Genomic DNA, 25,921 nt, shown 5'->3' with positions numbered 1-25,921 from the left:
CAGTGTACAGTAGTTCAATTTTGTCCTATGTGGTTAAATATAGAAGTACACATTATATCAACCTAGACTTCAAAGAGGCTAGTAATAAGTGCCCTACAGACCAGATCCGACCCCTAGTCTACGCCATGCTACTCTTTTAACGTTGACACCAAAGGAGAATCAGTTACATAAGGGTGCAATGAACCTTCCTTATCTCAAAAGGTTAGACGTGCCTGCAAAAAGGGGGTCAGATCTATTCTGATGTATTAAGGGAAGAGCATCGATAACACTACAGAAATCTTTTAAGAAAGTATTCATTTTTACCTACCTCTGACATGAAGCAATTCCATATATTTATGGCCTACTTAAGACATAAAGTAGAATTTAAAACTTAACCTAACCAAATTGCTTAGACAATGGGTGGTGCAAGTTAATGTGCTTTGCTTGCAAATTAGAGGTTCAACTGACAACCCTCCGGGGGGAAAAATCTAAAAGAAAATTATGAGTTTAGCTTCCTACCTCTGTACATGAATTAAACATAATAATTACTGATAAGTTGATTTCTTACAACTAAAAGGTCAACATTCTGAGGACCAATTTCTTTAGGGCAACTTGAGGCATTTAAAAGAACAGATTATTACAGAATTGCTGAAATTTCAGGAAAGGTCCCTGAAGAAGTTTTTTAAATCACATGCAGATTGTTTGGGGAAATTTCTCTCTCTCTCTCATTTTTTTTTTTAATTGTGAAATATAACATATATACAAAAAAGCAGTAAATTTCCAAGTACATTTTTTTTTTTTCATGGGCAGGCACCCAGAATCAAACCCAGGTCTCCAGGTTAGCAGGCAAAAATTCTGCCACTGAGCCACAGTCAGACCACTCCCAAGTACATGTTGACAAGTAGTTATAGAATAGATTTTAAAGTTTGGTATGGGTTACAGTTCCACAATTTTTCATATTTTCTTCTAGCTGCTCCAAGACATTGGAGACCAAAAGAAGTATCAATATAATGATTCAGTAGTCATACTCATTTGCTAAGTTCTATCTTCGCTGTTACAATTCCACCTTCTCCTTTGCTGTTTCTCCCAATCTTTAGGGGTATTTGGGCTATGCCCATTCTAACTATTTCATGTAGGAAAGGGCTATGGATGATATGGAACAGGGGGATGGAACTAGTCAATGTTCTTCAGAGGCTGACTCGTCTGGGTTTTAGGACTTATCTTAAAAGGCGAAGGCAAACTTCAATTTAGTAGTGTTCCAATGGCAGTTACTGGGTGGTGATTTGTTGTAGTTTTATTAGGTTTTGTTTCATTATTCCTTTAAATTGGATTGTTTATAAATAAGATGAATCTTTGTTATTGGATAATTATATGTAAGGCAATGTAATATCTACATATACATGTAAATAAAGATAACTTATTCAACCATAATTACAACCCTATGAGGTATTATTATACCCATTTTACAGAAGAGAAAACTGAAGCTCAGTTTAGGAACCTGTATAACCTTAACCTCATTTAGTTAAGAACAGACATGGCTTTACTGCTCGACTTGGCAACCTCCAAAGGTCATGGTCTTAATTGTGACACTATACTGCCTTCCCTTTAGCATTCTAGAATTTTGTGAGCAGCCATATCCACACCCTTCATGAGCTTAGCAGAGAGCTACAAAATCAAATGTCTGTAAGAGCAGGCAGGTAGTGGAAAGGTATGATACAGGGAGGTTTAAGAGTCAGTGAGAAGGGATAGGGATGTAGCTAAGTGGTAAGTATAGGGTTTAAATATAACCAAGAAGTTAGGATTTAAGAGATGATTTTGATTACTGAATCATTATATAGATATTCCTTTTTTACTTCCTGGATACTGGAGTAGACAGAGGGAAATAACTGAAATCTCTGTAATCCAGCTGCCTTGATCTCTGATAATGATAGTATGGCCTTTATCTTGTGCCCTTGTGATTGTAAAAACCTTGAGATTAACATCACTTGTACCCAGTTTATCTGGTTTTTCGACTTCAGAGTTATATGATGACTAAAGACAGCCCCTAATGTTTATTAACGAAGGGACTTGGGTCAGCCCAGAATTAATCCATCCCAAATCCAAAGTTATCTTGATAACCAAAACTGGATCTAACCAAAATGGGTTCATTGACCTGTGCAGTAGCTAGACTTTAACCTATAAGTCACCTACACCTCATTATGATACTAAAAACCAAGCCCACCATAAAATTAAGGCCACTGTTTTCTTACATACATTCTGTGATTAAGCATGTAATCAACCTGCACATGCACAATCATCAGATCACCTCTAATTACATCACCTGGATTCACTGTGCTCATTTTCCGAAAGCTTGCCCATCTTTTAATATTATAAAGCTATCAAAATTACTGCAGTTTAGGGAGACAGGTTTTGGGGCCAATAGGCCATCTGACCACCTGCTTTGTGCCTAGCTATTAACTCTTTCACTCTTTCTCTTTTTGAAACCCTGGTATCTCAGGAATTGGTCACTGAGCACATCAGGCAGAAAACTCGCCACCTGTGTCTGGGTAGCTGCTACCCAGTTTGAGCCCACCACGACCACACAGGTACCAATGTTAGCAAATGTTACCAAATCTCTTGACTTTTTCCAAGAAAAGACTGAAAACTCAATTTTTATGAGAGCTGTCCATTTTTAAATATTAGGAAATAACTGAGAGAAAAAGAAAAAACTCTGTACAGGCCAAACTAAATCATCTGAAGGCTGAGGCCAGTTTGCAATATGTTTTAGAGATTCTGATGATAAATGATCATCATCAACAGAATTTTCAGAGGTTCGAGATGAGACCTTCTGGTGCCAAATGATTTGCCAATTATCCTCATTACTGGATTCACTCCCCACACCTAGGCTTCACCTGCCAATTTGAGCTTAAGTTACATGCTTTAAGAGTAGGTCAGATATACAAAAGATCACTAACAAATCTCTTCCCAATCTGCTGGCCTCTTTTTTCTGTCGTGATCCTTCTCAATCTCTCCCCCTGTCCCTTCTTCCACTCCTCTGTCCTTACACACATACCACACTCACCCAACATCTCAAGTTTTACATGCCTTTAACCAACTTCCTATCTCCTGTGAATTCTCTTAAAATTCTGCACATTCCACATTAATTAAATAAAGTAAAACTGGATACTGTCATAGTGTAGTTTTTACAAGTCCTAGGTCAGATTTAGGTCATATTCAGTGTCTCCAAAAGGTTCTTTAATAATTATCAGAAATTCATCAGCACATTCTAAATGGCTGAGAATGTACCTTTAGGAGTTAAGGGAAAAAATTCTTTTTGGAAGGAGTCATAATGCATGTTCTAAGGACACCAGAAAAGTGCCAGCCCTGTCACCATTTTTCACCTAGGGATTGACTGAAAATTATGAATTTTAAATAATTACAACTTTAAATAATTCTGGACATAGAGACCATTTGAAAGGTAGATTTTAAAAATACAGTAGCAGGAGTAACATTTACAATTTCTGTGACATGTAAAGAAGTCAAAGAGTGTTGTCCACATTGATTCTTCATTCTAGAAAAGTGATCCACAGTAGAAAAGTGTTACACACTAAATCCACCCATAAATATCCAATGCGCAAAAGCTGGAAGAACATGGAGTCGTCTAAAAACTTCTGGAAAAAAAGAATAGATTATGGGATGAAAACTTGTCTTCTGGGGTTAAGGGCTAATTTATTGGATCATTCTTTCTTCTTCTTCTCTCCTGTGTTTCTGATGTATAAGTTTCTTATCTCTAACAATAAACATTTCACTGCAGTAAATTAGAAAAACTAAGCTAAAAATCAAGATTTATACTTATTTGTAAAAGGCATACTATCCAACAATATTAAGAAGTTTTCTCTACTATGACTAGCTTCTCTACTATGAAAATTTACAGGGTCCAATCAAAATCAAAGGAAAGGAAGTAGACTAGAGGGTTATCAACGAAGTTAATTTTAATAGGGAGCTGCTGTTTGTTTAAACATCTAATTTGAGAACTTTCCTACTATCGACTTTGAAAATCTTCTAATTTCACTGTCAAAGAGAATTAATTCCTTTGGTAGACATTATTCATCTCAAATGTGACTCACCATTTCTTTGCATTTCATAACATTGCTAAAAAAGCAGTCATTAAAATCTACCTCATTTTCCTTCTCTAGGCCATTTGGATACTTTACTCACCTGATGAAATGCCTTAAAAAAGAAAAAACCTTATCTGAAGAAACCAATCAAGGAGCTTTTTTATCTTTTATGATATCCTCACTTAATGCAAAGAGGGAGGTGGACAGCATTTCATGTTCTTATCAGACAAGAGCCCCACATAAGAGCAGCCAACTCAAGATCTGTAGGAAGTAGTTTTACTTACAGTTCCTCTCCTTGTTTGGCTTTCTTGTCGGAAACCAGATAGACAGTTCCAAAACTTCCACTGCCAAGTTTCTGCTTAATTTGATATCTTCTCGCAATCAAAGTCTTTGGATAAATGGAAACAGCTGTTGATCCACTCACACACTTAGCAGCCTCTTGGAATTTCAACATTGCTCCAAGCAATAGAGAACGAGTTCATTCATTTATAGAAACTTAACACTCAAGTTTCCTAAGAGATGGTCAAATTCATTCAAGCAGTGTTCTGAGGTCAGTGCCTTGAAGATGAAAAGTTGAAAGATCAGATCTAACGGGTGCTGAACTAATAATCCACTTTTACTAATAAAAAGTGGATTGCATGTATAATCCACCATCATTGGTGGATTAAATGGCATCATATTAATTGAGTTTAACGACTTGAGAGAAAATAAAAGGTACAGATTCCAATAGGAGGCATCCTTTCCCAGGAAGAGAGCTTTCCTTTGAACATGTAAATTTAGGGAAACTGAATTAGACAACTTGTCCTCAAAGTTTGAGATACGACTTTTTACAGTCAACAATCTGTTTACATGTTTAAGATTTGTAATCTATTTTTTAAAAAACCCAAATAGAATGTCATTATCATGTCTTTAAATCTATACATTTGCATTAACTTTTTTGTAAAGCTCTCTTACCACCTTAAAAAACGTCTGTTTTGATTCACAAAGAGTGAGTTAGGACTGAACTAGAAATTAACATGATGGTACTTCTTTCATATTTTTTGTTCCTGTGGACTTTAAAACATGGTTTTTGCATTTATTAGAACACACGTGAGGAAACAAGGGGATTGGAGTGAATTTTTTCCTACCTTAGCAAATTTTGACCCTGTTTCTGAAGTTTCTATTAATACACATTGCACATCTTGAAGTAATGTATTCATCACTTAAGCTTCATCAAAAGCCAGTGAGGAGGAGACTAGTAACCAGCTCTTTTCTTGAGTCCCCTGAGTGGCTATAAGCTGAGGACAATCCTAAACCAACCTTAGCACTGGGTCAGAATGCCAGAGCTGAGGCCCATCCCTTGAAAAAAAACTCAATGAAATAATTATATGGGAATACCGAGATCACAGAAAATAACAGAGTAGTGAAACCTACTGCTGACAAAACTCTGGAGAGCAGGCCTCCAAATGTGCCTTTTGTTTACTTCCTTCACCAGCATATGTGATGCATTTGGCTAACTTAAACTTTTCAGAAAATGTATGCACTCCCAGCCTTTCTCAACTCAAAAGGGGCCTTAAGATCACTTAGTAATTCCCCTTATTTTAGAGATGAGGTTAAGGTCCCCATTAAGTAAAGGACCAAGTTAGAACAGTCCAATTCAGTTCTGAGAAGTTCCACTTATTCAGTGGCTTCTATATGCAAATGGAAATTAAAACCCAGCAAGGCTTAAGAAATCTGCCTCCGGCCACAGAGGACTTTGGGTCTAAGGTCCCTTGTGCCCAACTTCACACATACAGCCCTGTCTCCTTTCCATTCCACCGTTAGTGTCCTCTGTGCTCCCATAGGGTTAGGGGAAAACGTAGGACACCTCCTCTCCGCTACCCCAACAAGGGCTCTGAACAAACGTGAGCAACGGAAACAAACCTGCTGCCTGGTATTTAGTAGGTGTTCAAGAAAGTCTGTTATAGCAAAGAGGAGTCCAGCAGACCAACAACCGCCCAAATTAAAAAACAAAACAAAAACACAGAAAATCTGTATGGTAACTGCAAGAAAAGAGCAGAGATTAAAGCCTTCCGCAACCAGGCCCTTCGAGGTGAAACTGATGTGGCTGGGGGCAAAGGAAAAGGGAAAAGGGAGTGTTTGCTTCAGGCTGAAGTCCGAGTTGTTCCCTTCCACGGCAATAATACAGAGGAAGCAGATGTGAGACCAGGTTCTGCTACAGTAGTAGTTTAATCTTAAACTACTGTAAACATCAAAGTAACTTTTTACATTTTCGCGTAGCGAGATAACCGCACGTCGTGGGGCACCAGCAACACTTATTCTCTGGAGAACGTGGCATATCCGGAAGGTAAGGAGTCGAGAGAAGTGAGGAAGCCTGGGGAATGTAGGGGCCAGAGAAGGGGAAGGGACGCGGTCACGCCGCCAGGGGCTTGCAACCATCACCTTCCTGGGCGCTGGGGAACCCAGCACGCCCTAAGGAGCGTCGTTCGTATTACCTTTCCCGTTCCTGGGCGGAGAAGGGGAGACGCCGGGGGCATGCCCGGAACCCCGCCTAGAACTGGGGAGGCCTCAACGTAGCAGAAGCGGCACCTGCCAAGCCCCGAACTACCACGGGTCAAGGCTGTTTGCAGCCGTCGCCAGGGAGACGGCGCGGGGCATGCTGGGAAGTCGGGGCGAGGCGGAGCAGAGCGAGTCGCCGACACGGAAGCGTCCTCTGAGCCAAGTGGGCGGGAGTAAAACTCAGGCGAGGAGGGACAAGCTTCCCTAACCAGACAGCAGCCATTTCGGAGCATTCTTCTCAGCTTTCCTTATCTACCTCACGCCTCCAGGACCGAGAGCATTTTGCCGGCGGACGCGAGTCGGCGCCACGGGTTTCACGACTCCCCAGAAGCTGGTTCCCCAGTGACGTCTTACCGCGAGACTTCCGGTTCCCCCTCCTGGCTTTGGAGTCTCACGTGGCAGGGGTTCCTCTCCCGAGGCTGGGCCTTTGGGAGGACGGAGCAGGTGGGATCTGCTGCTGGACTGGATGGCGGGTTGTTGAGGACCGGGGTTGTGTGGTGTGTGAGCGTATATCAAACCTTATTTGTGCCTTTCCCTTATTCAGCGCCCCGATTCTTGAACAACTACTCTGTGGAAGGTTGACCTCATTGTTTTAGAGTGGCTTGACACAGTCTCTGTACCCAAGGAACTTTGCAAGACAAACTGATTCAGAGATGAGAACTATACAGGAAAACGTGCGGAGTTAGAAACAAGACCGAAACGAGCGAGCTGAGTTGGGTGCAAAATGTAAGCAGACACCAAAAAACTCAGCAATCAAGATACATAAATTTTAATGCAATACTTTGTAAGATAAAAATGCAAACATTCCTTGATTGACAACATGTCATGATTTTAAATACACGATCGGTAACTGCTAGCTAAGTAACTGGTAACTGAGGCAAAAGGAAGGATTAGTAATACTGATCCTATGAACCATTAACCAGATGGTGAAGGGAGTGATGGCGTTGGGAGATAACTGGGCCACATATGCAAAGACAAGAAGATGCAAAGAGCTCTTGGATGAGTGAAACTGGAGAGATGGGTTCTTGGGGACATGGAACAGTTTTCCTCACCAAAGCTAAACCGGTTAAGAGGAGCATACAAGTGCAAGGCCTGAAAGACTTGCTCAGATTCTGATTATCAATAAGAAAGAAAAGCTTGATCCATATCATTGCCTCTGTACTCTTTAGTTAGCTGAAGCCCAGTGCTTCCTGATTTATTATGACATTGATAAAGTTACCATTTCTATAGCTTAGGACTTTTTATCTTAATCTTCAAAAATTTTTTTCTGTGTTATAAGATGGTGGCTAACTTTCAGTATTAAAATCAAGTCCATAGAAGTACTATACTGGTGTGTCAATAATGGACTTTGGTTTTTGTTTAGAATCAGCAGCAGCCTGCACCCCTGTCTAAGGGTCAAACCCCATGAAACCAATGTATTTGGGGAAAACAGCAAAAGCGAATGAAAAAGCACTCAGTAGCTGTGTTGCCTTAAGATAGAGGTAAGAATTCAAAGATGCTGATACCTAATATGTTCTATTTAAAAAGAGCACTTCATATCCTTTGCTGTCAGTTTGATAGTGCTGGAAACAATGACTTTGTGTCCCATATTCAGCATCAATTGGAAATATGTTCTGTTGTTTTGGTTGATATGAACCTTATGCTGGCTTTATCGATATTAGTTCCAAATGTGTTTGGCTTATTTAGAGAAATGTAATCTAAAGACAGTAGAGAAACAATGCTGTAATTTTTGAAAATTCAGGCTGTTACAACAAAGTAGTTTTACATAGGTTGAGAAAATGTAACTAGAAAACTTTTCTTTTGTTCTGTTGTCTTAAGTAGGCAATTCTTCAGACTGTCATCATGGGTATCCGAGGACTCATGAGTTTTGTGGACGATCATAGTAATGAGTTCTTCACTGATTTGAAGTTGCGGGACACAAAAATCATCATTGATGGCTATGCTCTTTTCCACCGGCTTTGCTTCAATTCAGACTTGGAACTCCGGTATGGAGGGGACTATGATTCTTTTACAGACATTGTCCAAAAGTTCTTTGAATCACTGTTTGCTTGTAAAATATGCCCATATGTTGTATTAGATGGAGGATGTGACATTTCAGATAAAAAGCTTACAACTTTAAAGGATCGTGCCAGAGAGAAGATCCAAATGGCCCATGCCCTTTCTGTTGGTGGGGCTGGGTATGTGTGTCCTTTACTCATAAGGGAAGTGTTTATACAGGTTTTGATCAAGTTGCAGATATGTTTTGTCCAGTGCTTTTCAGAAGCAGATCGGGACATTATGACGCTTGCTAATCATTGGAATTGCCCTGTATTATCTTCGGATAGTGACTTTTGCATTTTTGACTTGAAAGCTGGGTTTTGCCCATTGAATGGCTTTCAATGGAGAAATGTGAACACAGTTAAGGGCACATGTGACTATTATATCCCTGCCAGACGTTTTTCTCTTGATGCATTCTGCCATCACTTCAGCAATATGAACAAGGCTCTACTACCTCTTTTTGCGGTGCTCTGTGGAAATGACCATATCAATCTGCCCGTCGTGGAGACTTTCTTAAGCAAAGTGCGTCTTCCTCTTGGAGGTACCATTGCCAGAGGAAGGAGACACTATCGAGTTCTAGGACTTCTGAACTGGTTATCTCAGTTTGCTGACACTTCTGAAGCACTAGATAATGTCCTGAAACATCTCCCCAAAAAGGATCAAGACAGTGTTAAGGAGCTTCTCTGCTGTTCCATGGAAGAATATCAGCAGTCCCAGGTGAAGCTGCAGGACTTCTTCCAGTGTGGAACTTACGTCTGTCCAGATGCACTGAATCTGAGCTTGCCAGAATGGGTACTAGTGGCTTTGGCCAAAGGCCAGCTGTCTCCTTTCATCAGTGATGCTTTGGTGCTGAGACGCACCATTCTTCACACACAAGTGGAAAACATGCAGCAGCCTAATGCCCACAGAATATCTCAGCCCATCCGGCAAATCATCTATGGGCTTCTGTTGAATGCCAGTCCACATCTGGAAAACATGCCCTGGAGTGCATCACTTCCTTGGCCTCTAGCTTTCAGTGAAGTGGAAAGGATTAATAAAAATATCAAAACATCAATTGTTGATGCAGTAGAACTGCCCAAGGACCATTCTGATTTAAGCAGATTAACTGAGGTAAGTATTTATAACACTAGTGAAATAGCTGTATAGCACTTTAGAGGTTACAGAGTGCTATCAGGTATATTATCTCACTAACATAACAAGGGGAGGTTGGTTTCTGTATTACCCCCTTGTCATAGCAGTATTAAGATTCAAATAAACTGTCTTCTTAATGTTACAGCCAGTGTGTCAATACTAGGACTCAAATCTAGGTATTTAAATTCCAAATCTGCCTTTTCCACTTTAATAATCTGTGTTATCTTTGCAATTATTACTAGAACTCTCTTGATAGTAGCTATCAATAAAATGGGGTTTTGTGGCTAAAAAATGAAAAAAGGAAAAAGATTCTTAGCTGCAAATCTAGAAGCATACGTATACTGCATCAGATTTCAGTTAACAAGATTAGTACTGATGATTGGGTCTAATTTTTTATTTTTATTGATGGAGATCTCTTTTTCAGGCTTTAGGTTTGTAGCATCATGGCAATCTGCTTAGTTTAATACTGAAAGCATGACTGTAAGTTTAATTCAGTGTTTTCTTGAACCTGAGTAAAATTCAGACCAATCCCTTTTTCAAGGAAAAAAAACCTCATGGACAATCCCAGTATTGACTTTATTTTAAATAATGTTACATAAATTATCAAAAATTACAAATAGATATGAAACTGCTTTTTAATTATGACTGTGATAACACAAATTTACAAACTAAATGCAGATGAATGCTCAAAGCCAGTTGTACTGCCCATAGGGACTTTCTTAGTTTCAACTAAATATTCAGACTCACAAAACACTCATAGGCCATTTGTACTGCCAGCCTACTCAGAGGGATACAGGGCAGCAAGCACAGCTTCCCAACAGTTGCGTCTGGCTTTCCTTTTCTGTATGAGTCCTTGTAGCAGTCTGCAGCATCTACAGTGATTCTCAACCAGGGGTGATTTTTTGCCCCCCGGAACACATTTGGCACTATCTGGAGACATTTTTGATTACGCAGCTGAGGTGGTGGTTACTGTTGGTACCTAGTGGGTGAGGCTAAGGATACTTCTAAATATCCTGTAAGGCACAGGACAGAGAACTATCCAGCCCAAAACAGTAGTGCTGAGGTGAGAAACCCTGACCAGCACAGCTCACGGGGAAGCAGTGTCTTTAGCCCTCCCCATTAGGGGCAGCCTCAGGCATAAGGAAACTCAGGTCATTATCTGGTGGATGCAAGAGCTACCCCCCAACCCCAACAACAGGGAATGACTGCTAATGGGTACAGCATTGGGGTGAGGAAAATGTTTTGGAATTAGATAGTGGTGATGACTCCATATACCAAATATACTAAAACCCACTGAATTGTGCACTTTAAAAGGGTGATTTTTATGATATGTGGATTATATCTCAAAGATCTAAAAGAAAAAGCTCCCTGGCTGTAAAGCCTCATTCTCCCCAGGATCTAATACTTCTTGTAATTATTCCACAGACGTAGCTTCCAAGGTCCTGCGGCAAGGGACCAGCCGAACCACAAGAGTCACTGCATTCAAGAAAGCCCTAAGATGTAGAATCCCCATCAGGTGTTTATAATTAATTTATAGTTTAACTCTAGATGCAAGTCTACAAGTCATTTTTATCAAGCTGTCATACAACTGACAATCTGCCTTATCAGGTTTCCAGGCTTGTACAGCTAGAAAGTTAAGCATAGGTCACTTTCTCTAGCAGAACGGTTTTGTTAACACTTTTACTTACACCAAAAAATAAAAGTCAAAATTATCATTCTAAAGGATGCTATTTTGCTGAAACGACATTTCTATTAACAGCATAAATGGTGCTGTGTTGGAGGTTCTTCTGCCCTTTTTATAGAAATAATGAAATTCACATATTTATTTAAAGTATACAGTTTGAGTTTTAATGTGTTATATTTATGAATCCATCCCACAATTCAAATAGTGAACATATCCATCATCTCCCAAAGTTTCTTTGTGCCCTTTTTCAGTATATACGTAAAGTGTAGATGATTATATAACTTGAGTTTTCAAACTCAATGCATTAATTAAATGATGAGATGAAGAATCATTATCAGCATCCTAGCTTTCCCTTATGTCCAGTTCGTCACCCCCTCCACTGCCCCCACCCCCAATTGTAATCACTGCCCTAACCTCTAACATAGAATAGTTTTGGCTGTTTTTTATGTTTTATTCAAATGAAATCCTATAATATGAATCCTTTTGTCTGGCTTCTTTTATTCAGTGTTCGTGAGATTCATTCATATCATTGTGATCTATTATAGAAATTGCTGTGCATTATTACATTGTGGGAGTGTACTGCAGTCATTTTTCCATTTTACAGCTGATGGGCATTTGGAAATTTCCAGTTTTGGCAATTACGAATAGTGCTTCTACGAACATTCTAGTACACATCATTTAAGAAAAATATGGGCACACTTCTATAACATATTTAATCTAGGAATGGAATTGCTGGGTCATAGGTTATGCATATGTTTGGCTTAGAAGATGTCATTACATAATGTCTTGCAAAGTTTTTTTAGCAATTAATATTCCTACCAGCAACTTTTTTTTTTTTGCATGGGCAGGCACCTGGAATCAAACCCGGGTCTCCCGCATGGCAGGCGAGAATTCTGCCACTGAGCCACCATCGCACCACCCCCTACCAGCAACTTTTGAGAGTACTGTTTACTCTATACCCTTGACAATACTTGGAATTTTCTGTCCTGTTTTAAAATTTTAGCTATTCTGGTGGTTGTGTAATAGTACCATTTTAACCATTTTAGTGTGTGTGCAGTGTTTTTAATTGGCATTTCTCTGGTGAGCACCTTTAATCTGTTCATTGGAGGCCATTTGGATACGTGAAGTTTCTAACATCTTTTTGCCCATAATTCTTGTGTTATCTTTGTGGTGTTGTTGATTTTTATATATGAGTCCTTTGCAAATAACATGTATTGAGAAGAGCCTCTCCCATTCTGTGGGTTGTCTTTCACTCTTTAGTATATTTTGATGCACAGAAATTAAGAGATTATTTACTTTTTATTGTTTATGGTTATCGTTTCTATGATATAGAGCATATTTAGATCTATAATCTGATTAGAATTGATTCATCTGTGGTATGAAAGATCTATAATCTGATTAGAATTGATTCGTCTATGGTATGACATAGGGATCAGGTCACTTTTTCCCCCATATGGAAATCCAGTTGAATTAATAAGTAAGCATGCTGATTGTATCCCTTGCTAATTGGAGATAACTCAAATGTCTCACCATTTAGACCTATATTCAAAGCCGTGATATCATTTGGCTTTTCTTTGGTGACAAACATATCAATTCTATATTTTGCCCAGTGCTGTTGCTCTAACTAATCAATAACTCTAAATGGTATCAGGCAAATGTGACTCCAAACATAAATGCAGGTGTTAAGTATGGAAGCTTTGCGACAGTCCTTACTCATTTTGACATTTTTCTTGCTCTAGTAATTATAAAAACTTCAATTGGATTGACTGCTTTGTGCCAGGAGTTATGATAAAACTTTATACTTACACAAGTTCCCACAGTAACCACATGGGGTAGGTTTTCATTTGGGTTCTGTTGGTTGCAAAAGACATAGCACCACTTGAGTTACCCAGAAGAAAAGGGAGGTTAACTATAAGAAGACACGGAAGCGGATTGTTTTTGAGAGGCCAGGCAGTGCCAAAGATCATCCTGTCTTTGGTCTTTGGGACTGGCTGTGGAAGCTTCCTCTACAGGTTTGTACTTTCATTCCCCATGGGCAGAAGGGAAAGGGAGTATCACATGGGATAAAACCTCACCGGCTGCATTGAGAACGTGAGTGAATTAGTTCCCCTTTTGGAATGGGGTGAGGACTGGTGGATTCTGTGAAAATCTTGTGCAACTCAGTATAATGCTCTCATTTCTCCAGATGATCATCAGAGGGTAGAGAAGCCTGGACATACTTGCCGAAGGCCATAGTCAGTGAGAGACAAACATCTTTCTGCCTTACTCCTGGAAGTTGTAACTTGTCTCTAGAATTCAAGAATTTAAGCATATGGCAGAAATAATTGATATACATTCTTAAATTTTCTTGGTATATTTTTCTACCAGTTTAGAAGAGTATAAAGAATACTTTTTGTTTCATTTTAAGTAGCTAATGCTACTTCCAGTAAGGGTGATTGGTTATACTGCAGAGCATTTGTATATTGCTGATATAAAATTTTTCACAATATTAAAGTAATTTTAGAAATGTAGAGATAATTGCGCTTTTTAATGGTCTCTGCCATATTACTAATGAAAAAGTTTTGTCAGTTTTGACTTAATGTGTTTTATTTCAAGCTAACCTCTTTATTCTATTAACAACCCTTAATAATTACTAGATGCTGGGTGGGCCACAGTGGCTCAGCAGGCAAGGATGTTTGCCTGCCATGCCAGAGGACCCGGGTTCGATTCCCAGTGCCTGCCCATGTAAAAAAATAAAATAAAATAAAAAAATAATTACTAGATGCTGAGAAATGTGCCAGACTGTCTTATCTTCCAAAGAGTTAAAAAAGAATGTTAAGAAATCCTTTTCTGGCTGTATGCAGATGCTAGGAATACAAGTATTTTTTTCTTCTCAAAGTTTGATTATAAAGGTCTCCTGAAAATGGCTTTTTTTTTTTTTTGCATGGGTAGGCATCAGGAAGAAAATGGCCTTTTAATGCTAATTTCTTTACCTGTAAGAATATGTAGCCTGTAAGGTCCTTTGTGGTTCTGAAATTCTGAAGATTCAGTAAAGTAAAATTGTTTCAACATAAAGCCTAAAGTTCTCGTAACAGTGTATTTCTTAACTTTCATTTATTTCAAGTGTACTGCAGAGTATAAAACATGGACTAACTGAAAGCACAGTACAGGCAGTCCTTAAAATAGTTGTCTCATTGAGTGGCCACCCTTGGACAAGCCTTATGTGGGTTAACAACATTCAAGCTGGGACAGAACATGAGACAGCACCCAAACAAATACAAGGCTGTTTGCTATGCCACAGAAGGTGTGTGTAAACCAGTAAGTCTTCATCTGGAGGTGATCAATAATGGCTTCATGGAGAAGGTAGGGCTTAAGTATTTATGTCAAGTAAAGGGTAGGGTTCCCAGGAGGTATTTTTGTTTCTCCAAATAGAGTACCTGGGCTGCTAGTTAAAATACAGAGTCCTGGGCCTACCCCAGACTTACTGAATAAACATTTAAGAGATGGGACCTGAGGATTTGAATTTTAACAAGCTTTCCAGTTGATGTGTGCAGTGAAGTTTGATGCTCTCAACCCTACACGTAGAGGATGGTGTGACTAAGCAAAATTCATATAGCTGGAGCAGATAGTATACCCATTCAGTCAATATATATTAATGTTCTGACTGTGGCTGGTTTTTTTCCCACAGAAAAATTAAGTTTAACAGCTGACATATCAGTTTTATTTACATGAAGTCTCTTACAGCTGGGAAAAAATGACGTTCCCCAAAGTAACTTGTAGGATGTTTGGTGTGTATTTTCAGCTCTCCCTGGTTAGGCGTCAGATGCTTCTGTTAGAGACCCTGAAGGTGAAACAGACCATCCTGGACCCAATCCCTACTTCATTGAAGTTGCCCGTTGCTGTCAGTTGCTACTGGTTGCAGCACACAGAGGCCAAGGCAAAGCTGCATCATCTCCAAGCCTTACTGCTAGGGATGCTGATGGGACCCCTGCATGCCATAATCAACAGCCCTGGTAGGTATCTGGGGATTCCCGCTACTTGTATATACTTGAAGGTTTAAACAAACAAAAAAAATGGTCTTGGAGTATTTATTTATCTCCCTCGGTTATATCATAGCTTAGAAGTGAAGACATCAAAATATAATTTGTTCAGTGCTGAGTATTTTGGGGCACTTCCCATGTAACAGACTCGGTGTTGAAAAGCTTGACTCCAGGGATACAGCAGAGAAGATGCTGTGCTGGTACTACCTAACTGCATGCACTTTGGGGCACCTAACGTTTGACTTTGAAGTGTCTGACTGATGCATCTGCCATCTGCATTTTCTTGTCCATGTTCCTTATCCCCTCATCAGTACAACAGCAACACCGTTACTAGAAACTTATTTAACATTACCTATTGCTGAAAGTTGTGAATATCTACAACCACATTCATATTTGCGCTAGTTTACTCATCTGTTCCTTTTTCTCCATTGTAAGTTTCAATTAGTATGAAGTAGTAATGATAGAAACAGTTACTTCTCTTTGTACTTACAGACATAGATATTAAGGCAATTTCATCTACATTTAAAAATGGGGTGAAATATATGCTGATGCATTAGAACACTTTAATTCTCTAGTGAAATTATTCTCTTTAGATTATGAATGTTATAGCACTTTAAATAAGTATAATAATTATCACATTCTAGAACATTTAATTCAGCGGCCATTAGCAATATAATTATTTTCATTTATATTAATTAAAATTAAAACTTCAACTTTCATACTAGGCACATTTCAAGTTCTCAGTACATACATGTGGCTAGAGGCCACTGTATTAGCAGAGATATAGAACATTTCCATTATCACAGAAAGTAATATTGAACAGTACTGGTCTAGAATTTACTCTTTTAAAGAATACAACTAAATGAAAGAATGAAAAAGATGGATTCCAAGGTACCGTAAGGATTAGGACTCAAGTATGAGAGTAGCTGTCGGAAGGAGTGTTCTTATTTGATGTAAAACAGATCAGTTAAAGCTCACTACTGTTAAGACACAAGTATCAGGTGTTTCTTCTCATTGAATAAAAAATACAATATAAAAAAAAAAATCTCAGAGCCCAAGCCTATTAAGTTTTTAGCTGAGTTCAACAGAAGATACATTGCAAGGGTCTGCTTCTTTTAGGAAATGTGGACCCTGCACCGAGGCAGGCTCAGTGCCTTGCTGCTCACTAACTGGTTCAAATTTGGCCTCCTTTTTACTATTTTCAGTTTGATCCCAATGTCAGTTTGTGTGTCCCTGCTCAAATAAACCTGCAGAAGTTTGTAGCTGAACACACAACTTTCCCTATTTCCTAGAGTTGCCTCTGCCACCTGAAGAAGCTGATAATTCACCAGATTCAGAGAGTTATACCTTACTTTTCCTTCCATATAGCAGAGGCTAAAATGTGCTTTGAACAGACTGGCTGTATCTTTCAAACAAACGTACTATAACATGAGGGTTTCCAAGAAAGGAAGTTTAGTGAACAGAACAGTAGAGGAGTGATATTTAATAGTAATTTGTTTTTTTCATAGACACAGATTTAAGATTTGGAGAGTTCACCTGTAGGTGTATTTAGGTAGTAGATCAGTAAAACAGGTCTTATTTCAAGGAAAAAATATTTGGAATTCAGTAAAATCATTAAAAAGGTTATGAGTATAAATACTTAAATTTACACAGCAAGGTTTTTACTTTGCAGTTAAAATAATAAAGAGCCAAAAGAGAAAACCATTTTAGCTCTTTAAACTAATTCTCTTCTTTGTGAAATTTGTAGTTTTGTATGTGGAGAAAATTACAAACTGATACGATGTTTTGGAAATACTGCTCTTGGGTTCTTTCTTTATCTAGATAAAGATCTGCAGGAAAATGGTGCTAAAATGTTGTATGAAGAGTTCCACAGAGTGAAGGAGCAGACACGGCCCAACACGAGACTGGATTTAGACACAGCTCACATCTTCTGTCAGTGGCAGTGCTGTCTCCAGATGGGGCTGTATCTCAATCAGCTGCTGTCCACTCCTCTCCCAGAGCCAGATCTAACTCGGTAAACACCGCAGGAAACCTTAGGTCACAAGAAGTAAATACTTATATTTATATTTGAAGGAAAAGAGTTACTTTTTATAATTAATCTTAGTATTGTAAGATCTTGGATTACTGTTCTAGCTGAAGAACTGGAAACAGGAAAAATATTAAAATGATTAAGTTATTTCCATATTCCCAAAGAAAGTTCCATGATTAGAGCCAATAAAACAACTTAGAAAAAATCAGTACTTTTCTGAGGGGAAAAATAGAGGCAACTGTTGCTAGGATAAAGCTCATCCTCACTCCCTTCAGGTCTTTGTTCAAATGTCACCTTCTGGAGGCCCTTCCTGACCACCTCAGTGCTATTACTCTCCAGCCCGTTCACTCTAGTCCCATTATCCTGTTATACTTTCTCTGTTGCACTTCTTACCACCTGGCATATTTATTCATTCATCCAAATATTTAGGTGCCTCCTCTGTGCTAGGGATATAGTGAACGAAACAAAATAAGTATCTGCTTTCATGGAGCTTTTATTCTAGTGAGATGACTGTTAGACATCTAAATGGACTTTATCCAGAGTTTTGGCTTTGCCAGGCAAGTATGATAAAGGGAGTAGAGCCTGTATGTCAGGGAGCGTTTGGCTATGGAGGTTTTTTTTCCCCTCTTTTCTAATTTTAATGGAAGCAATTGCTATTCATTTTTTTTTAGTTCTCTTATATAAGCACCAAATTTTAATATCCTGAATCAGTTTTTTTAAAGAACACTATCAAGAACTTTCCTTAGGAACAAAACAGTGATGTTTGTACTAACATCCACATTGAAGGTCTACCAAAATTAAAACACCCTTAAAGAAATAAAAAGTAACAAAAAGCACATTTTAGGGGTTCAGTGCATTCAGCAGCCTTTGTTGGTTTGCCTAATCATCCTAAGCTGACTTTCAAAAAGTAACACCCCAAAAAATATACTTTTCATTTTTTAAATGAAAAATAGTTAAAAAAAAAAAAAAAACTTTAAGGAATTTACAATCAATTGCCTGATTAATTTCTGTTATCCATAACATAAAAAGGTAAGGATGGCTTGGGCAGAACACATGATTAGGTGATAACAATTTTCCAAACAGTGTAAAACACTCAGAATTCAAAGTATGAAGGGACACACACAGTCTCCTTCAAGAATTCACAGGACAATATAGGCACCCGAGCTGTTTTACATAGAGCAACAGGACTTCTGTCAATTGACACAGTTCCCCTGGGTAAAATATTTCCCTTACTGTTTTAATACTCTCATTTAAAGGTCAGGTATCAGTCTGGAAAACTCCCATGTGGAATCTTCCAGAGACAAGGAGATTGAACAGCTATCAAATCATTAATTACATAACCAAACTTTCTTTCTCCCTTTGGCATACTTCTTCAGTATTGGAACACAGTCTTCTGTTAGAACCTGATAGCATTCTCCTTTAAGATAGTCCAAAATGTCACTTTTGCATAGATTTCTTATCCCCTTCAACCATCATTTGGTCAGTCTCTACCATAGTGACCATCTTTGTTGTCCAGTTTGGCTGTTTCACATAATATGCCTGTCTCAGAATAAGGACATCTTTGCCATTGTAATCTTCTTTCCTTCTGCCCATGATGGTCGTAAGTGCATGCAAATCATTCTTTGTCAAATTAACATCTCCAGTAAGGATGAGAATATCTGCAGATTGCTTTGAATGTAGAATGTTAGTTTTCTGACAAGGTGAATCTTCATCATACACTATTTCATCTATGTTGTATTCAACCCAATTCAGTGGGCCAATATGTTCATCTATATCACTCAAACTATGGGTGATAATCATTTCAGCCTCTCAGTACTGTCCTGAGTCAGTTCTTTATTTCTTCTGCTTTATTCAGAAGACTTGTTAATTTCTTCTTTGCCTTTTGCACCACTGTTAGAGCTGTGAAGGTCCAGTAACACCAATCCATGTAGATAAATTCTCAAATCAGCAAAGCTGCTGTTTTGTGTAGGTTCCTAAATAGCCGTGGTCCTACTGGGGGCACATCTTCATTCCCTGCTCCTGGAAAATGGACTGAAAGGCTTTTAGAATGGTCTCGCTGTCAACTTTACCACTGAGCATGAGGTTGAGGTTGTGCTGTGCCATACTGATGCCCTGGTGTGGTAAGGCGCAGGGCCATGTCTGAGAAGGCAACTGCAGACTAGGGGCTACATGTCAGACTGCAGCCCTGACCCTGGAGTTTTAAGCCGGGTAAGACAAAAAGAAATGATAGCAATAGTGTGGGCAAGTGCAAAAGTGGTAGGATCAATGGGTTTTCCATCTTGGTGATTGTCCAGGAATGAGAAGGGTAAAAGTAGGCAGGTTAGAAAACATCATATTTGAGATTGTAGTTTTGTTAATCTTTCTCCACAAGAATGTAAGCTCTGTGATGGCAGGGAATTGTCTATTTGTTTATTATTGTAGCTCCCAGTACCTAGCATAGAGTAAGTAATGAAGTATTTGTTGAATGAATGAGTGATATATGGAGGTACACAAAATATACTTATGTGACTTTAAATACGTTTCAAGGTGAAAAGTTTTCCTAACTGTAAACAGTGTTTTTAAATGTACTTCTGTGTCTTATATCTGAGCTAAACCCTAGAGTCTTGGGCTTTATTGGTCTTTGACCTATAGATTCTTTCATTTAATAATCTGTCACTTTTGACTGGATTCTCTCTAATTTCTACAAATCCCTTTAAAGCAAACCAGGAGGAACAAAACTAAACAGATGTCTTAATAATGATTTCAGCATGAGGATTGTTCTTGTATCTCTGTATTACCAACTCTTTTAAAATGATGACTTAACATTGAATGCTAAGGTACCAGTTGATCAGCTCTGGCTAGAAAGCATGTGTATTAAATATGTGCCTTCTAGTTAATCCTATCTTGTATTTGTGAAGTTGATTTTTGGTCCAAGAAAATGACCTTACAAATGCCACCGAGAACTCTAGTGCCTTTAGATGCGTTTGTTTAAGTCATATTAATGATAATTGCCCCAGTGCATTGAACCTATGCTTTAACCACTTTTTTTCTCTCTTTTGAACAGACTGTATAGTGGAAGCCTGGTACATGGACTATGCCAACAGCTGCTGACATCGACCTCTGTAGAAAGTTTCCTGAGCATGTGTCCTGAGGCAAAGCAGCTTTATGAACACCTATTCAGTGCCCTGAAATCATATGTCCCTCCTGAATCATTCTTACCAAAGGGTAAAGCAAATTCAAAGAAAAAAAAGCAGAAGAAAAGAGGTGCCAACTGGTCAAAGAACAGAGTGGGAACTACCTCAGATGATAGCTGTTGGTATGAAGGAAGCAATCGGTTTGGGATGTTAACAGTTGACAATCTGGAGGAACACATTGCAGCCTCTGAGCACAAATAAGCTCAATATGCAACCACATGTATAATTCTGATTTAAAATTTTCCTTTTCTTTCCCACCAGACAATTAACTTTTTCCTTTGGGACTAACCTGTTAGGGGATAAACACTGCATTAGGGAATCTTTGAACTCCATGGGGTTTTGTATTCTACTTTTATTAAATACAACCTGATTTAACAAACTTCTCTATTTTGACTTATCAAGTAAGTTAATAATATTCTATAACCTTTGAATTGCAGCAATTTACTCAGCTGTGTATTCAAAAAAGAATAGGAATCTCACTTCAGTTATTTCCTATAAGTTGAAGCTAGCTTATTATAATTTCAGAAATTTTTGGCCAAGGAAGATAAAGTGAGAATCCCAGACTGCAAATTGTACATTGAAAATAGAGTAAATGAGACCATAGCAAGGTTGATGAGCATGTTGGGGACTCTCGGATTTTAAGGGAGAAGTTGAATTGTAATGGGCCCAGGAAAGTAAGAAACTAACCTAAGCGCCTAGATCTAGAGAAGGAAGGAGGAACCACTGAGAAGAAATGAAAATATTAGCGAAATATACAGTGATACTAGACTCTAGACCCATTTTTATTGCATGTCTTGACCCATGAATGGGATATGAAATTACTAAGTCATAACCAAAATTTCTTAAATGAAAAAACAAAATGGAAAATATATGATATTTTGAATTCAACTGTTATACAAAATATATTTCTAACTGTGGGATACAATAAAAAATGTTTGAAAGGCACTGCTCTGAACATACCAGAGGCTGCTGAAAATACAAGGTGTTGGCCATTTCCAGGTAACTTGAAAATAAAAAGAAGCCGAGTGGAGTGAATACATCCGGGCAAGATTCGAAGATATAAAAGGTATATCCTGACCTTCATTTTACTTATAGTCATACAAACTGTGTTCATCCTTTCTTCGCTACTCTGCCATTCCATCAGCAATAACCCTAAAGGCTGCTTTAAGCTGCTATTTTGAACAGGCCTGTGTCCAGTTCCTAAAACCTGGCAAACAATTTTCTACTTTCCTGAAGCGCCATGCTCTAGGAGTAAGCCCTACATTGAACCAGTGTCACACATTACCCGCCCTCTGCAAGGGTTGACCTATGTTAGCCATTTACAAAATGTAAAAATACAATCTCATCCGCTTCTTAAGTTTTCAACACAAAAAACACTTCTATTTCAAGTAAGGATTCTTGAAATAAGGCAATTTTACTTATTATTTTATAAAGAGAGCTAAGGGCTGCCTTAGTAAGGTAGCAATTTTTATGTTTCTTAAGAGATGGTTAAACGACAAGATTATTCCCAAAATGATCATGAAAAGAATAAGTCACATGCATCTGTTTTTGATACAAGAGGTGTGTTTTGGATCTAATAGGGACCATAAGCATGTTAAGCCTTTGCTATATCAAAACTTCCTATTTCTAGATTACCTCCTGGAGTTTGGCACAATCTGGAAATTAAAACTGGCAATATGAGTGCCCCATTTCCTGGTTTATCAACACTGCTCTTTGAAACTAACCTTGCATGGAAAACCATTCATTCCTACACTAGCACTTTGGCAAATAAGTGGTTTGATAGGTACCAAATGGGAGTTCCTGGGCTACAGTTTAATTACAAGTCAACTGAACTCTGTCAATAATCATACTTTCTTTAAAAGGGGTTTTCCAAGCAACAAGTGTCTTAATTCAGCAAATTTAAAAAGGTTTCCCTTTTTATTCACTATAATCCAGACCATTCACCTGAAATAATACAGCCTTGCAGTTAAAGTTTAATTATGTCTACTCACTCTTTTTCTCTGTGGGAACTCAGGAAAGTTACTTACTCTGGTGACTGGGTTCTTCTTTATTAGATGAAAGGTCACAGACACTCTACAAGGGTATCAGAATGGTGTTATCTAATTTCCATGGTACCTGATCCCCAAAATCCTTGTTTAAGCTGCTTGGAGAGACAACACACAATAAAATAGATTGTTGCTATCAGGTGCAAACTGGCAAAGTGCAGACAGAGTGCTACACTGAAGAGACAGCAGTCACCAGGGTGAGGAGAGGTTAAATCAGAGGATTCTTGGACCTGACTTTTGAGCCTGGCTTTAAGAGACGGGGATGTAATTCAGATCAGGTACAAAAGGCAACAAACAGCACAAGTATAGAAATAAAATATTATAATAACAACCCCATATTTCAGTTGTAAATCTACAGTTTCCTGTGTTATTAATCAAGTCTTCAGGTCCTTCTCTTTCTGATTCAGTTCTAGCAAATGAAATTCACATGAGACTTTTGGAAGTCAAGTTTTTAATTAGTAGTTTAAATTTTAAAAAGGAACTCTGTTTAGCTAAGATTAAGAAATTTCTGGAATAGTAAGTTGGAGAGAAAAAATTAACTAGAATGTAATCGTGTTTTGTATTAGTGATGAAATGATACTTGAAGTTTATTTGTAGAAGTCCTTTTTGAGACACCTGGTTCTCAAAAGTTAAATATATATCCTGTATATAAGCCTCCCATGCCAGCTAGTTACCATGGGAAAGAAAATTCAAATTAATGGTTAGAATTTTAGAAGATAAAGACCTATACTTCTTTTATAGCTAGAAAGTTATTTCTTCTTTTGAGCATAAAAGAATCAATGACTATGCCTCAGTTGCTCTATGTATAAAATGGGGCTCATGACAGTTCAAATGATTGTTTAAGGACAAAATAATGTATACTTTTAAGTTGCTTAGCACAGGGCCTGGTACTAAAAATATATAATAAATGATAACCAATATTACTAACCCCACAAATGAAAAGCCAGAGGAAAGCAAGTGATCTTAGAAGTAAGAATGCTGAGCAAAGAGATCAAGGCACTGTGAGACCAGTCAAAACTAAAGAGCAGAACTGTAGACAGAAAAAAGGTCAACATTATCAAATGTGGCTAACACTGGAAGGTGAAAACATGAGAAGAAAATAATTACAGCAGTTTCAGCAGAGTTGCCAGGCTGAAGCAACACTGGAAAGAGTGGACAAGTACCTACCAAACTAAACCTCAAAATATAAAAGAATCATGAAAAACAGACCAGAAAGAACTCTCCCTAATATGCAAACTTGTGCCCCTCCTGCTATTTTTCCTGTTATTCAGATTTTCTGTAATGTTTCTTTCTGTAGTGTTTTTCAGTTTGAAAGAACCTTGGGTATGTTAAGAGATATAAAAAAAATTAAGAGCAGACATTACTACACGTTGGAATTTCCCCTTCCTGTAACTTTCAGGCTTATATTCTAGCCTTACCTCATAACCCTAGAGATGCCCAGTTTCCCCCTTGGTGAGATTTTCAGGTTTCACTTGCTATCGCTCTGTAGAATGTGCTATTTGTCTTGCTGGCACACTATGAACCCAGAGCAGCACTTGGAAAGCAGTCATGATTGGGGTAAGAGAAAGAATCTCACTTCTGTAAAAAGAAAAACTCTTACCAGTAACTGATCCCAAATATGATGACCTGGTGGTTTCAATGAAATGAATGTGGGACCCTTTGTATTTATTTCATAATGTCTTTCAATGGTCTCATTTCAGTTAAAACAGCTGAATACTATTCTGTGCCTTGTACCAATTTGAAATTAAAATACTATTTTTCTTGGACAGATAAAGATACATTAATGCTCTGCCTCCCCAATTCCAGCAACAGCATTCTGAGCCATAAGGAGAGGCTGCTTTTGTACTTCTTTTCTGAGGTCTGAACAACCCAAAATTTAAATCCAACCAGCAATAAACATTCAAAAATGAGAAACTCATGCTAAGGAACAAGGAAGTTGTAAAATTCAAAGGTGACTGCTCTAGGCCATTTACCAGTCTAAAAATGGGAGAAACAGGTGGTTGAGATAATACATGGAAAAGTGTTTCCAGCAAGTTTCACTGGATTCAGTTGTATTTGTGGGGGGGGGGGGGGGGGGCGCGGCAGGGGCGGGTAGGGGGCAAGAATCAAATGCAATAATTTATACAATTTTTTTTTTTTTTTTTTTGATGGGCAGGCACCAGGGATTGAACCCGGGTCTCTGGCATAGTAGGCGAGAACTCTGCCTGCTGAGCGACCTGGCCTGCCCTATACATGCAATCATTTTTATTCCTCCCAGCCTTGATAACACTTTAGATACCTGGTTAAAAGTTAAGTATTTTTCTTGATATATTTGTTTTTACATATTTATATACATTTATTTAAGATACAATTTTGATATTACCACTTTGGGGATACTTGGAGATTTCTGTGTATCAAATAACTCGTCATAAGGATCAGAAATAGCTAGAAATATTTTTTTGTGTGGGGGAGATGATGTTAAATTACAACTTAAGCACATTTATCAGCACAATTCATAAATTTCATTTGAAGACTTCAGAATATACCAATATTGGATTTTCAATAATTTAGAGGACTAAGTCATTTGACTGTGAAAAAATTATGCCATCATGTAAACCAGCATTCAAGATTAAGAAAACTTTTAGGGTGTCTCTTTAACATCACTAGTTCTTTAGGAAGATTAACGGAGGGGCTGGCACCCCATCTTGAAAAACTGCCACGTGTCTGTCTAGGCATTGCTCTCCCTGATCTGCCCCTGTGTAGTTCATGTGTATTACACATTATAGTAGAATAAGTCAAAGGACGCTGACGTGAAAAATAAAAGGAAAATCTACTTTGCAAAAGGTCTCAATGCTTGTCATGCTGGATAAATATGGATGTACACTTAATAGTTTCATGATGAGGTTATGTGGATTAATCCACAAGTTAGAAAGTGAACTTTTCTGACAAATGGACATTTTTGAGTAAATATATGTTAACATTATTCTGAAAAAAAGGGGGGGGTTATGAAAACAGTTACAAATTAGCTAAAACTGCTATAGTAATACATAATTATTTATGCCTTCATTAAACACTAGCAGGAAGGAGCCCTCTGTTCAAATTTCCTATTCAGTTGTCACTCATTTGTGTAGAAATGGCTATAGTTAAGAAGGGGGGAAACGAGTTTTATTGTGGAAGTTAGACAAACATTTTAGGCATTTAGGTAGAGAC

The 25,921-nt window shown here is 38.2% G+C and overlaps 2 protein-coding genes, 1 long non-coding RNA gene and 1 pseudogene across 5 annotated transcripts in view; 2 read left to right on the top strand and 2 right to left on the bottom strand.

Annotated features, from left to right (window-relative positions):
• Positions 1-6,951, bottom strand: part of NEK11 (NIMA related kinase 11) — a 346,803-nt gene extending 339,852 nt beyond the window's left edge. Inside the window, exons 1-2 of the mRNA XM_077130110.1 lie at positions 6,551-6,951; positions 4,361-4,634 (exon numbers count right to left, since the gene is read on the bottom strand). Coding sequence (XP_076986225.1) covers positions 4,361-4,530 — 170 coding nt within the window. The 5' untranslated portion in view covers positions 4,531-4,634; positions 6,551-6,951. The remainder of the gene's footprint in view (positions 1-4,360; positions 4,635-6,550) is intronic.
• On the top strand, positions 1,600-5,049 carry LOC143657572 (uncharacterized). The gene is made up of 3 exons (XR_013162904.1): positions 1,600-1,687; positions 2,477-2,564; positions 4,155-5,049. It is a non-coding gene; the product is annotated as an uncharacterized LOC143657572 (long non-coding RNA).
• On the top strand, positions 6,712-21,752 carry ASTE1 (asteroid structure-specific endonuclease 1). Of its 3 annotated transcripts, none has more exons than XM_077130108.1 (7): positions 6,712-7,058; positions 7,159-7,340; positions 7,978-8,095; positions 8,433-9,761; positions 15,248-15,458; positions 17,307-17,499; positions 20,558-21,752. In XM_077130108.1, the coding sequence occupies exons 4-7, from the start codon at positions 8,457-8,459 to the stop codon at positions 20,886-20,888; spliced, it is 2,040 nt and encodes a 679-aa protein (XP_076986223.1). In that variant the 5' UTR covers positions 6,712-7,058; positions 7,159-7,340; positions 7,978-8,095; positions 8,433-8,456; the 3' UTR covers positions 20,889-21,752. The 3 variants fall into 3 exon arrangements, with proteins under 3 accessions (XP_076986223.1, XP_076986222.1, XP_076986224.1); XM_077130107.1 differs by having other exon boundaries at positions 8,436-9,761; positions 20,558-21,751; XM_077130109.1 differs by having other exon boundaries at positions 8,436-9,761; positions 17,307-17,532; positions 20,558-20,662.
• On the bottom strand, positions 18,572-24,611 carry LOC143657771 (spermine synthase pseudogene; annotated as a pseudogene).
• Between the last annotated feature and the right edge of the window lie 1,310 nt (positions 24,612-25,921).

Source organism: Tamandua tetradactyla, chromosome 15 (assembly GCF_023851605.1).
Source record: "Tamandua tetradactyla isolate mTamTet1 chromosome 15, mTamTet1.pri, whole genome shotgun sequence".
NCBI lineage: Eukaryota > Metazoa > Chordata > Mammalia > Pilosa > Myrmecophagidae > Tamandua > Tamandua tetradactyla.
The sequence above is the reverse complement of the archived record's forward strand: the minus strand, read 5'-3'. Positions and strand labels throughout refer to the sequence as shown.

Coding starts and splice junctions, on each gene's coding strand:
- ASTE1 (XM_077130108.1), top strand. CDS start 8,457: ATGGGTATCCGAGGACTCATGAGTTTTGTGGACGATCATAGTAATGAG. Junction 9,762..15,247: donor ATTTAAGCAGATTAACTGAG/GTAAGTATTTAT, acceptor GTGTATTTTCAG/CTCTCCCTGGTTAGGCGTCA. Junction 15,459..17,306: donor TGCCATAATCAACAGCCCTG/GTAGGTATCTGG, acceptor TTCTTTATCTAG/ATAAAGATCTGCAGGAAAAT.